This window comes from Molossus molossus, unplaced genomic scaffold (genome assembly GCF_014108415.1).
Source record: "Molossus molossus isolate mMolMol1 unplaced genomic scaffold, mMolMol1.p scaffold_m16_p_4, whole genome shotgun sequence".
Taxonomy (NCBI): domain Eukaryota; kingdom Metazoa; phylum Chordata; class Mammalia; order Chiroptera; family Molossidae; genus Molossus; species Molossus molossus.
This window is the reverse complement of record NW_023425377.1, coordinates 109833609-109845843: the sequence shown is the minus strand read 5'-3', so window position 1 is coordinate 109845843 and position 12235 is coordinate 109833609. Positions and strand designations below refer to the sequence as shown.

The 12235-nt window shown below is 51.0% G+C and overlaps 1 protein-coding gene across 2 annotated transcripts in view; it reads right to left on the bottom strand.

Annotated features, from left to right (window-relative positions):
* Positions 1 to 3277: 3277 nt before the first annotated feature.
* The window catches only part of SLC10A7 (solute carrier family 10 member 7), a 219334-nt gene continuing 210376 nt past the window's right edge, over positions 3278 to 12235 (bottom strand). Inside the window, exons 11-12 of one of the 2 annotated variants that reach the window (XM_036240392.1) lie at positions 7416 to 7561; positions 3278 to 5189 (exon numbers count right to left, since the gene is read on the bottom strand). In XM_036240392.1, the coding sequence (XP_036096285.1) occupies positions 5160 to 5189; positions 7416 to 7561 (176 nt within the window). In that variant the 3' untranslated portion in view covers positions 3278 to 5159. The remainder of the gene's footprint in view (positions 5190 to 7415; positions 7562 to 12235) is intronic. The other variant, XM_036240394.1, reaches the window with a different exon arrangement.

Below are 12235 nucleotides of genomic sequence, written 5' to 3'. Positions count from 1 at the left end.
TTGGGAGGGCCTCTCCCTCGGTGCCGGCGGCCGCGAGGGCCGCGACCATCTTAAAATTCAGAACCAGGTGTCTTCATTAACTGCTGCCGTCGAGACTGGTGCCCTGGTCACCTCCTGACTTGATCAGTGACATTTCACGAACGCGGTGATCGACCTTTTGCACAGATGAGAAGGCGGCAGCTGGGGCCGGCGCCTGACTCCACGTGCCCGACACCGCCCATCGGACGGTTCGCCCGGTCCCAGCCGTGCTGCACGGAGACAGCCGCCGCCGCCTCCTGGGTTATCACCCAGTGCCAGGCACCAGACCAGCGGCTCGCAGGGCCCCTCTCGGTCGACCTCACCGCACACCCTCACCGCCATCAGTTCCCACGTTGGCCCGGCGGGCAGAGCCGCGCGCCGCGCACAGGGCGGTGGCTGCGTCTTCCGCAGACAGGCGGCCTCGGGCCTGGGGCTGGAGGGCTGCGGGGGGGGGGGGGCACGGCCAGGCTGCCCCCACCGCCAGGCCGGTGCGGCGGAGGACGTCACGGTAACCGGTTAGTGTGGCAAACAGGCTGAGTTCTAGCCACGCTGCAAAGCCAGTGCGGGCTCCAGGCCGCAGAGCCAGGTCCGGAACTGCAGCGGGAGCACCGTGGGCAGGGCTGCAAGGACCTGAGTCTGGAAGAGGCCGGCACAGGAGCGATCGCGTCCTCGGCGGAGGCCAGGGCCATGTCCTCAGCGGGCCCCCAGGGGCTCTGCGGCCTGGCCTGTGACGGGAGCCCTGGGCTCCTTCCTTCCGATCGCCTGGCGTTTCTGGGACCGGAGAGCAACACCCGTGATCGAAACCTCGGCTGCAGAACTGGGTTTGGAACCGTTGCTCATTCCCGGCCTTTTCGACTGTGCGGACCTGAGATCTCGTGAGGGGCACGTGGCTCTCGGTCGTGGAGGAGTCTACTTAGCGGAGTCGGGCAAATCCGAGTTCAAATCTCATCTCCACCACTTAGGGGTCGGGAGGCTCGTGCTCAGTTTACCTCCCCGGCCTCAGTTTCCTTAGCTGCACAATGGGGATAATATCGGCGCCGCGCCTCCTGGGGTCGTGGAAAGAATCCCATGTAAAGTCCGGGTGAAGGACCCGGTGTGACCGGCAGTCGGCGGCCTGCCGGGCTGGCTGGTCTACCTCGCGAGAGCCAGAGGCCGCACTGAGCACCGTGGGGAACAGCAGGTCTGAAGCTTGCTGGCCGGGTGGGCGAGCTCACACCGCAGCCGGGAAAGCCGGCCGCCAGGGCTGCAGTCCTGTCCGGTGCAGGCGGACTCACCCTGGGATGGAGCGGCTGAAGAATGCGCCCACGTTCTGTGGCAAGTGTCCTCCTGCCAAGATTTCCAGGGCCTTCTATCCTGCTGACCGTCTCCTGCACAAAATTCCCGCTTTGGATTTTATGACTGGAATGCTTTATTTTCTCTCCCCTGTAGTACATTTTAGTGGAAGCTGACTGAACCTTTTATTTCATGTCCCCCCAAATAAACAGAAAGCTCTGGTGTAAAGCAGATTTTTACTAAAGGTGGTTTTTTGTTTGTTTTTTGGAGAGGGGTGAGAACCGCAGGAAGCCACTATGGAAAACTCCATGGTGGTTCCTCGTGACATTAAAAGTGGAAGCCCATAGAATGCAGAAAGCTCACTTTTGGTATGTACCAAAGTAAACACACCGCTAACTCGAAGGGATGCCTGTAAGGGCGCTGAGAAAGGTTCATGCCCTAGCTGTGAAGATCACAATTTAGAAAAATCAATATAGTTTTTTTTTTTTTTTTGCTACTATTCTGAGCCAGGCACTGTGTTAGGCACAGTAGAAAAACGGAGATGAGGACCCCATTGGAGGAGACAGACACAGAAAGTAGCAATCAGACAATGCAGAGGTTTCAGAAGCCTGGAGAGACACCTTCTGAGGGCACCACAGGGAGACAGCCTTGCACAGGCTCCGCTGGAGGCAGGAAGGCCTGGTGGGCAGGTGACACTCCTGCCAGCCCTGCAGGGAGAAGGGGACTCTAAGCTGAGACAGGGAAGCAAGGCCTCGAAGGCATGGAAGTCAAAGGAACCTGCTCATAAAGAAACACTGGCTGCCCTGGCCGGTTTGGCTCAGCGGTTGGAGCGTCGGCCTGCGGTCCAGAGAGACCCAGGTTCGGTTCCCGCTAAGGGCATGTACCTCGGTTGCAGTTTGTCCCTGGCCCTGGTTGGGTCGTGTGGGTGGCAGCCACTCGATGTGTCCCTTTCACGTCAATGTTTTTCTCTCTCTCTTCCTCTTTCTCCCTCCTGCTCTATCTGAATAAAAAGTGAAAAAATATCCTCCCGTGAGGATAAAAAAAAAAAAGAAAGAAACACTGGCTTTGCAAAGGCATTCTAAGGTTTCATCTTTTCTATCCTCACAAGAATGACAAGGGTGACGACCATTCAGGTTGCCTAAAATCTGTTACTGCCGCTGGTATGTGTCTCTTTTGGTCCTCAACTCTGATGCAGGGAACACATATTTCTGACAAAAAAGCCAGGGCTGTTTCTGGATTTTAAATTATGGTGAGGTGAAGGCGCTGAGGTGGAGACCGGGGAAGACTGTATCTTTAACCACAAATGATACAGTAGTATTTGGGTGAATCGAGAAAAACCTGTAGATACTTGGAAGGCATTGTGAGTGCATCTGAAATCAGGTTAAAAATAAGACACGTGTTCTCTTGTGATTTCTGAAACATCTTTTTGTTTAAACAGAGAATCCTTTTCATCTCCCATTCATCATAAATAATCCACTTCGTTACATACCAATCCTTTTGAAAAATTTGGTATTTAGCATAAACAAACACTGAACATTAGCCAGAGGTGTGTTAGTTTTAAACAGAATAGGAAAGAATTTTTAAAAATCCACAAAATCTTAAAACTTAGAACACATGAATAGATTAACATCATCACCTACTAAAAATGAATCAAATTTCATAACAGCCATTAAAGAAAAATCCAGGTGGAAAAATGGGTAAACATAAATATAATCGAATGTATTTCTTTCATAAATACATTTAGACAAAACAAATGCATAAAACAGATAGCCTGACAATACATAAACATAAGAAAATATTTTAAGACATGAATAATTAAATCCCAATAAAGATGAATTAAAAATAAATTTTGATTTTGTTTTCTGCTCTTTATGGAAAAATATGCCATAGCATTTGTGTAAAAAAAAAAAAAAAAAAAAAGACAGGCATAAACATATCACTAAAGCCACCAAAATTCACCACATAAAGATTATTTGAAAAGAAAAGACATTTTTTTTTAAAGCAAAAGTATAGTATTTTCAGTTGAATTTTATCCCATAATCATACACCTACAATAGGTGTTTGACAAGAGAGGTAGATAAGTTGGAGGGAAAATCAGTATTCTAATGCTAGTTTTTATAACTCAGACAGACAGACAATTTCATTTACTCTGAAATTCAAAGAAGTGTATAGGAACAAAACATGAAAACCTTTCTGAGCTCCATATATAAGCATCCAAAGTATCAAGCAGAATTATGTAGTTTCAGACACAAGTGAAAGTCTCGACAACAGAAATTCTTGACAAACAGCCTGTTCAGGCAGCTTTGTGTGGGGTCTGGCACTAGCCGTAAGATGGACACCGAGGATAACTCTTCTGAAATTTATGAAATTCAGTGATGTTGAAATGAGTCAGAAAAATGACAAGATGAGAGCTGGTAGTAAGAAGAATGTAAATGTACACTCTTGATAAACTTGGGAGGTTTCTAAGGAATGATTTTTCTTTTGTTGACAAAACAGCTGCCGAGGACCGAGTGTGGCCTCAGTGTGACCCGGGATGCCAATCTCGTCTGTCAAATCAAGAGAGGCCATGCAGAGAGGATGTGACAGAATGGTGTGCAGAAAACAGAGAACACGTCCTCCCTGATTCCAGAGTGCCTTGTTCTCTGTCTGGGCCCAGTGAAAGCCCGTCCAGCCATAGCAGAGGCAAATGTTCCAAGCTCTTTGGAAAGTTGAAGCCCAATGGGGAACTCATTTTACTTGACATTTTGGTCAGTGAATGGTTTTGCATTTTCTGTGCCCATTTTTCTTTCCATTTGGCTAGAGAGAATGAGAGTCTGTAACAAATGTTTGCATCCATGACCATTGTATTTCCACTTATTCATAAGAGCAATATGATTTCATTAAAAAAAAAGTTGCAATCATTTGTCAAATCTGCCACGGAAATTCTCATTAATAACGTGTCTCAAATGCCTTAAGTGTGCTTAATTCAAGGGTGTAACAGGCTGCTTCTGGCCAAAGGGGGCGATCTGTGCTCAGCACATCTGTGTAACAGGAAGCAATTTTTTTCTCAGTCATGGGATGTGAGTCCATCATTAATCGTTGCTGTTCTCAAACCGATTATAACGTTTTGGTCTCACATTTGGCTGTCGCGAGGTTGCAAGTACACTGGAAGACAGGAATGAAATTATGGAAGGAAGAGGAAAAATCCTGAAAACCAAATCCTGTAGTTTACCTCAAAACTTCACTTAATCTACTCATAATGCAAACGTCAGGCTTTTTCTTTGAAGCAGTTTATAATAAATTTAAGATATATAATATCACAATCTCTTATCACGGGACAGAGGAATTTCGGGTGGAAACTATTTGAAGGAATGTCTAGAAAAATGATGTCAAGAAATGCAGATAACCGTGCTTTTCAGCTTCTGTTAGGTCTCTGACCCCTGCTGAGCTGATAAGAGGCATGTCACAGTTGTAGAAAAAAGTCGCACAGTCAATCAAAGCATTTGTGAATGAGACTTTGGAAGTTCTCACGGTCATCAGAAGGACGTTCTCTAGTGGCTGACTCACTGCTAACAGTTCAGTGGCCACTGCAGATATACAGTATTGCACAAAGGTGGGGCTTTTGTCACCTACGACGACTGTTCCCTGCGTCAGGAAAAAAATGTTAAACAACTCCAAAATAGTGGACCACCCCTGGCAGTAACCAACAACGTGGGTTTGGGAAATTCCGCTCTTTTCAAATACATTTTTAAGGCACTTCAACAGTTATATCATTTTGTGTGTGTGTGTAAAAAAATAAAATATGCATTGGAGCAACATTCACAAGTACAAGTCGTCAGAAGTGTGGACAATCCTGTACATATGTACACGCCGTGGCAGAGCTTCCTTCGCTATACTGTCGGCCTCGTCAGCTTCACCCCCTGCAAGAAAGGAGAACACCATGAGCCGAGAAGTGCAGTGACCTCCGTCACGTGTGCTCCGAGAAGGAGGGAGAGGCCCACCCGGCTAGCATTAGATGACCGCTGACCCAAACCTCTGGTGATGCACAGATCCCCCGCCCACCCCACTGGCCAGCAGACTGTCCCCCGAGCCTGGCCTGGCTGCGTACACAGTCCCGCTGTGCACGGAATGTGACCGAGGGTCTCCACTGGCATTGTTTGCAGAGCGATCGCGGATGGCCCTCTGATGGCTACTTTGTGTTTATTGTTGTGCTCAGATGGGACGGATAACCTGCTAAGCCTCTGGATTACTCTGAGTGACAGGGGCCCCTGGCGTGGAGCAGTATCTGGGAAGAGGGAAGATGACAGCGCTGTCCAGTGTGGTCGCCCGTGGGAAGTGCTTCTGTTACTCTGCAGAACACACTCCCCAGCTTGTAAACATGTAGGAGACAGTTTCACTCTGATTTCTTTGCTGTTCACTACGACTGCATTTTATTGATAGGGTATCAAGATTTTTCCAATAATTTTCTTCATACTTTGTCAACATTTATATGTAGAAATTCTGGTCTATAATGAACATGTACGTTGAAAAATACAAGCATAAATATACATGAAAGTTTTCAAAATGAATAAATAGTGAAGAGAAAGACACTAAATGGCTCCTCTATGCACTCGGAGTGGAGGACCAGAGCTGGAGCCCACCCGTCAGGGGTGGGGTCACTGATGTTTTGTTAAGGAACTAAATAGTGATGGCGTGGGATGAGTTAGCCTTTCCAGGTTGGCTCCTGGGGACCTGTGGGGGGGCTTCGAAAAGCAAGGCTGTATTTGTGTGTGGCGTGTCCTCATGGTGGAGGGGAAAGGCTTTGGGAGGCCAGGGATTGAGCCCTAACTCCAGCACTGACTGAGGCACCCACACGGCCTGGGGCCAGCTCCCTCGGAGCTCACTTCCCACGGGGACAGACAGGGCAGCAGAGCGATGCAGACAGTGTCGGGACACTAAGACAACAGCGGCGACAAGGACAGCCGCATCAGCTCACTTTTGTCAAACACCTGCCGCACTCTCCCACGACTCCGAAGAGACGTGGTCATCGTCTCAGAGTGGCAGAGACTGAGGGGCAGAGGAGTGCTTTGCCTGAGGTCACCAGTGAGGGGGGGGGCAGAGCCTAGGCTGGCTCCAGGGTCCACATGCTGGGGCGGGGGGCGAGGCTGGGCTGGCTCCAGGGTCCACATGCTGGGGGGGGGGTGGCGAGACTGGGCTGGCTCCAGGGTCCTCACGAGGGATGGGGTGGGGCGGGGCTGGTTCCAGGGTCCATACGCTGGGCGGGGCGGCGGGGGGGGGGGGGGCGGGGGGCGGGGCTGGTTCCAGGGTCCATACGCGGGGCGGGGTGGGGCGGGGCTGGGCGTGCTTCGCACACTGAGCTCAGTAGGTGGCCATGTGGCAATTGGGATGTGGCGCCGGGCATTCCGCCACTGGCTGTCTCTTCTGCCTACCCCTCTCCTGATAACACTCGCAACAACGTCCGTCCGAGGAACGAGGTCCTGCGGAGCCTGAGCCCCGGGCAGGAGCCCGGCCTTCGGCGCGTCCATGTATTTGCAGCACCGAAACTTCTTGTGACTCAACCAGCTTATTTCATTTTGGATGATAATTTAGAAAATCAAGTCCACAAATATCAAATAAGTAACAGGACTCTGAGCTAAGTGTGGTGAAATTGATATTGTGTGGACTTCTCTGCTACTGAAATTTTATTTTTTTAATGCCCAAACACAGTTTTGCTGTGCAAAGACATTATTATGTATCTAGAGAATTAAAACTAAAGTAGGTATCCCAATGAAAGCCAGGTGGAGTCAGGACACATCTGAGGTCAGGTGGGTCAACGACAGTGTGCATGAAGCAGGGGGTGGGGTGGGGGCATATGCTTTGAGTATATTCACGGAATCTCTTCACCCCACTGCAATATGCCCTTCAATATGAGCAAATGAAAATGAGCTTTATAAGCTGCATTTTAAGTATAATTGCATTTTTATAATCCAAAGGTTTAACCCTCAACCCTCCTGTTTGAATCGAAATGGATCAGTGCATCGTTATTGTCGGATTTAGTTAGGAAAATATGTACTTTGAGATGAGAACAGTCAGTGTATGGACAGCTGAGACTCAGAAACAGCACTGCAATCTGACTTGGACCCAATCCGATGTCTCTCGAGACTCACCTTCTGCCTTGACACCATCCAGGACTTGATTGTTGGCACCAGCACACTCCCCAGGAGGATCTGAACCGGGTGGTAGATGAGCAGAGGCACGGATATCAGAGAGAGGTGCTCGTGGCCTGCAAACACGATCTTCAGCATCGGAATTCCTGAAGAACAAAGACAGGAAATCTAGAGGCAAGTGTAGCCTGTCATCAAAATTAAAGACACTGCCCGTTCAATCTGGGCCTTGGAACGGGTCATGGCGGTTCTCCCCGGTGTACGCACAGAATGAAAAGGGAAGGCCTCGAATGATCACCAGACCGCTTCGCCTTCTCTTCACCACACAAAGCTCTGAGCTCTACCTAGAGCCAGCGGAAGCTGAAAGGTGCGCAGTGTTTGAAGGCACCAATAACTCTCACTGCACATTAGCGACCCAGCTAACAAGGAGAGGAGAGAGGACAGCGTGGAATAGAGTGGACTCAGGAAGGCTGATAAATACTAGAGAGGCCAAAGTTCAAAATGGATCTTGTCTTGCTTAGTCATGAAACAGTCTGTTGGTCTTTAGGAGGCCTGCTTGGCACCAGTTCAAAGCCCCAGAGTTCACTTTTGAGAGCCAGAAGGATATGGTCAGATAATGTATGGTACATACTGCTCTATGTAGGAGGGTACTTTAGCCAAATGAACATTAATAAAGGTTTTGCATGTTCTCATTTGGCTGAGGGTCTCACAGTGCTTTATGCAATGTTGTATGTGGCAGGTGAACTCTAAGATCAGAGCTGAGTTTAGTTTAAACCCATATTAAAATTTCAGTGGAACTCAGGAAAATGAATATAGTCATCCCTCGTTTATCGCGGTTAATCCATTCCAGACTCTAGTGGTTGCACCTGGCGCTGAAGATTCCTGGGTGCTCGAATACATAGGCCTACAGTCCACACGTATGGTAATTTTAATTGTAATACAGGGGTGTATAATGGACTCAGACAACCGAGCGCACGCTGTATCATTTTCACTGTCTCGATCAACTTTTTAATGAATATATTTGGAAAAAACCCGCAATAGAGTGAAGCTGCGAAAGTCGAAGCTCGAAGTGGCGAGGGACGACTGTACGTCCTGGGTCTACCACTCTCCTGCCCAAGGGCAGGTGTGCACGTTTTGTGAGCAGCTGGCGATAGCGCGTATCTATTAAGTTTCCACAACACAACCAGACACTGGCAGTTCAGCTGTTACCGCCGCCGTTTAACACGGTCGCGCTGTCAGAACCGGGTGCGCGGTGCGGGCAGCTGCACGGCTTTAGCAGCTCAGCTTCCCCTCCACCGCTTTGAGAGCAGCCTCGGAGAAGGGCCCGCACCTGAACACGCCGGCGACAGCGCATGGGTAACTTCCAGAGTGACCCAGGCGGGGAAAGCTCTGTGTGTAGCTGCTAACACACTTCACCCCTTTATGCAAAAACGTGTTTTCATGGCTGCTTTCGTTTTCAGGGCCTCACACAGCATTGCTAGAATCCAAAACACTCCACCCTTCCCAACAACATCGCTTAGAGCTTCAAAGGACATGTTGAGATTTTCATAGTTCCCGTCTTCTCACCGAGATAACACAGAGGAGCGCCTGGCCCCAAAACGGAAGGGTCTCGGGTTCGATGCCCGGTCAAAGGGACTCACCTGGGTTACAGGTTCAACCCCCAGCCTCTCTTGGGGTCATGCGGGAGGCAGTCAAGAAATGTGTCTCTCTCACATCAATGTTTCTCTCTCTCTCCCTCCCTCACTTCCACTCTATTTAAAAATCAATGGAAAAAGTCCTCCGGTGAGGATTAATGAAAACAAAAACAACGAAACAAAACAAAAAAAAACAAGGAAGCTTCCTTTTAAAAAATAATATGTTTAATCCATGTACAGTTGAGAAGCAGCATCTGACATGCCAGTCCCGGAAGGTTGTTCCGACGAGAGAAGACGACGTGAACACACTTCTCCTGTTTCCAGGCAGGACGACTGGTCCAACGGGATGATGCTGAGGAGCTGGGGATGGGGTGAAGGAAAAGTGGGGCTCAGGGAGCAAGTGACAGAAATATGGGGGTATTTGTCCCTAACAATGATCAGAGCAGGGGCTTCTGACCCCAAATCGAGGGCCATGGCTGCTGGGCTGGAACACCTGAGGTGTCCGTTCTCGGCGAAGACTCGGGCTCCATGCCTCTCAGCTGCAGTGGGCACAGCAGGGAAGCCAGGGGGAGTCTCAGGGCTGCTGCTACCGTAGGTCAGGGAGAGAACCAACGCAGACAACACAAGGCCTCCGACTGCACGGGCATCAGAACCCCCTGCTGTGAAGGGTTAGACAGAGGCGCATCCCCATGGTCAGACTGCTTTGTGGGCACTGGGTGCCCACCAGATGCCATGCTGTCTCTTGCTACCCACCACGCGCTGTCCCGTGTTGTCAACTGAACTAAGCCTGACAATAACCCCAGGTTGGTGAGAACTACCGTGTGCACCATTTTACTGGGAGGAAGGGGAACCTTCCCAGGCCCCTCGGATGTCCTGTTCCCTGCGTCAGGTTAAATGCCGAGGTCTCCAGGGCCAGGTGCCATGGGGCGGCAGCTCCGTGAGGCAGAAGAGGGCCAGGGATGCACAAAGCTCTCCAGGCCAGAAGTCCTGTGGAACACATTCTTCTCGGAGGGTGTTCCTGCCCCTGCATACGGGTGAGGAGCTCAGCAACTGGCTGGGAGAGAGGCTGAGAGACAGCCAAGCCCCCACCCTCGAGAAGCTTCCAGGGTGACCTCTGCCTTCGGTGGACCCTGGCACTAACTGGTACATCGGCAGGAAGATCTCAGGCTGGTCCTCCAGCTCTGGTATCTCCTCCTCAGTCACACCCTCTGCCACTACCCCAGGACGGGCGGGACGGCCACCATCCTCCTCCAGATGGCTCTGTCCAGGGCCTGAGTCCTGCCAGCAACAGCCCTCTGAGGGGGGGCAGCCAGCGGCTCCAGCGAGAGCTCATTGTGCCTGGTCGGAGGTCAGAGGTCAGAGGTCGGAGGTCCATCTCTTCCTCCAAGCTCCTAGGTTCCGAGAACCCCAACTTCTTCCTTCTGTCTCACCCCCACTACTGCCCAGTGATTACTCCTTCATTTCCTTCCGTCCCGGGTCCCCTTCCAGTGTCCCAACACTCTGATCTTCCCCACTGAAGAGGGGCTCCTGTTTCCCCGACTGGCCCTGGCCACACGCCCTTTCCTCTGGGTCCTGTGTCCCGGCCATGCTGGGAAACAGCGGGACACCCCGCCCCACGGCTGCTGCAGACACCGCGGAATTAAACAGAGGTTGCGCCTCATCACTTCACGTGCTCCTCGTTAGCTGGTAAATAATCAGAGAGCACGCTTTGGCTTTCCAGAGACTGGGACCCACTTCCCTTGGGTGTGTCCTTGCTGGTCGCTATCACCTGGCTGGGGCGGGGGGACTCCAGCCATTCAAGTCGTATGTTGTTTTTTGGGGAACCTTTATTTTCCCTCAGTCTTAAAATCTACCTTACTTTTCAGTCGCTCACTCAGTTACTCTTCAAATGTTAGTTTCTTCTCAATCTCCTTTTTATGTCAACCTTTGCTTTCCTTCAGCTTCTCCCCGACTTCCCCTCCTGCCCGTGCCAGGCCCCCCCTCTGGACCAGGAGTTCCACTGCCGGCTCTGGGGCATCGCTGCCACGCGGCGGCACTGTCAGGACCACGGTCGGAGGCTGGGGACCTGCAAGAGCCCTGCACTCACCACACTGTGACTTCTGAAACCTGCTCACGAATTTGGCAAAATGTAACCTTCAGGTCAAATTGGAGAAAATTGGGTGCGGCTCTCATTCCGGAAACCTATGTAGCCCACCTGCCCACCCCCTTCCCTGCTCACGCGTTCAGAACTGCTCGGTGACGGACAGGCATGCCGGAGGCAGGACGCGACATAACCCTGCGTTAACTAACTCTGGGCACCACTGCGACCGCTCTCCTCCCTCCCATCACCTTCCTTCAGGGCACAGTCAGCTCTCACTGGCACTTCCCAACGCCCTCGAACAGGCCTGTCCTGTCCAAGAAGGCTTCCCCTCCGCGACCACAGCCTGGACTGAGTACAGATCGGATTAAGTCAGATCATGCAGGCCTCCCATGTGGGACAAGGACCTTCCTGACGTGGCCCTCTAGGTCTCATCACCCCTCCCCTCTCCCAGCTCTGTGCCCAGCCATGAGGAGCAGGGCTCTGTCCTCACCCAGCCCAGCCCATGCGCCACACCCTCGCCGGTCCTGCCGGTGGGCTTGGCACTCGAGCTCCTTTTGCCCGAAATGCCCATCACCCTCTTCTTGACCAGCTCGATCTTTCAGCTTTTAGTTCTTAAGTGGCCTCCTCCAGGAAGTCAGCCTTAAGTGCCACGGCTGGCCGCTAGGTCCTTCTACGCTGCGCTCTCCTCAGGGGGGCACGTTCAGCCCGGGGTCCCTGCCCTTGTGTCTTCCTCACCTGCTGTTAAGCTCCTTAGGGTCGGAGATGTTTCTTCTCAGCTCTGAGCATTCATTCGTGCTCAGAAGGAGCGTGTGGAATGAATGCGTTTGTATCTTTCCAGATCCCATCAGAAGTTACTGTGCTGACTATGACTCCATTTTTATTATATCCATTAACTAGAAAAAACAGTGCAATGATTTAAAAAACCAAGCGGACTTACCAGGACGAGTTTTTTTAGAAGTGAAATTTAAACATAGGACTCTTTTCATCTCGCTCTCCCTGCGGTAATACCAACGCAGGGGATGCGTTTTAATGCTCTCGGGCACCGGTTCTGTCTCACTGTGGCTGACGGCCCAACCAGACTGTACGAGATGGCACCTGACTTTGTGGGA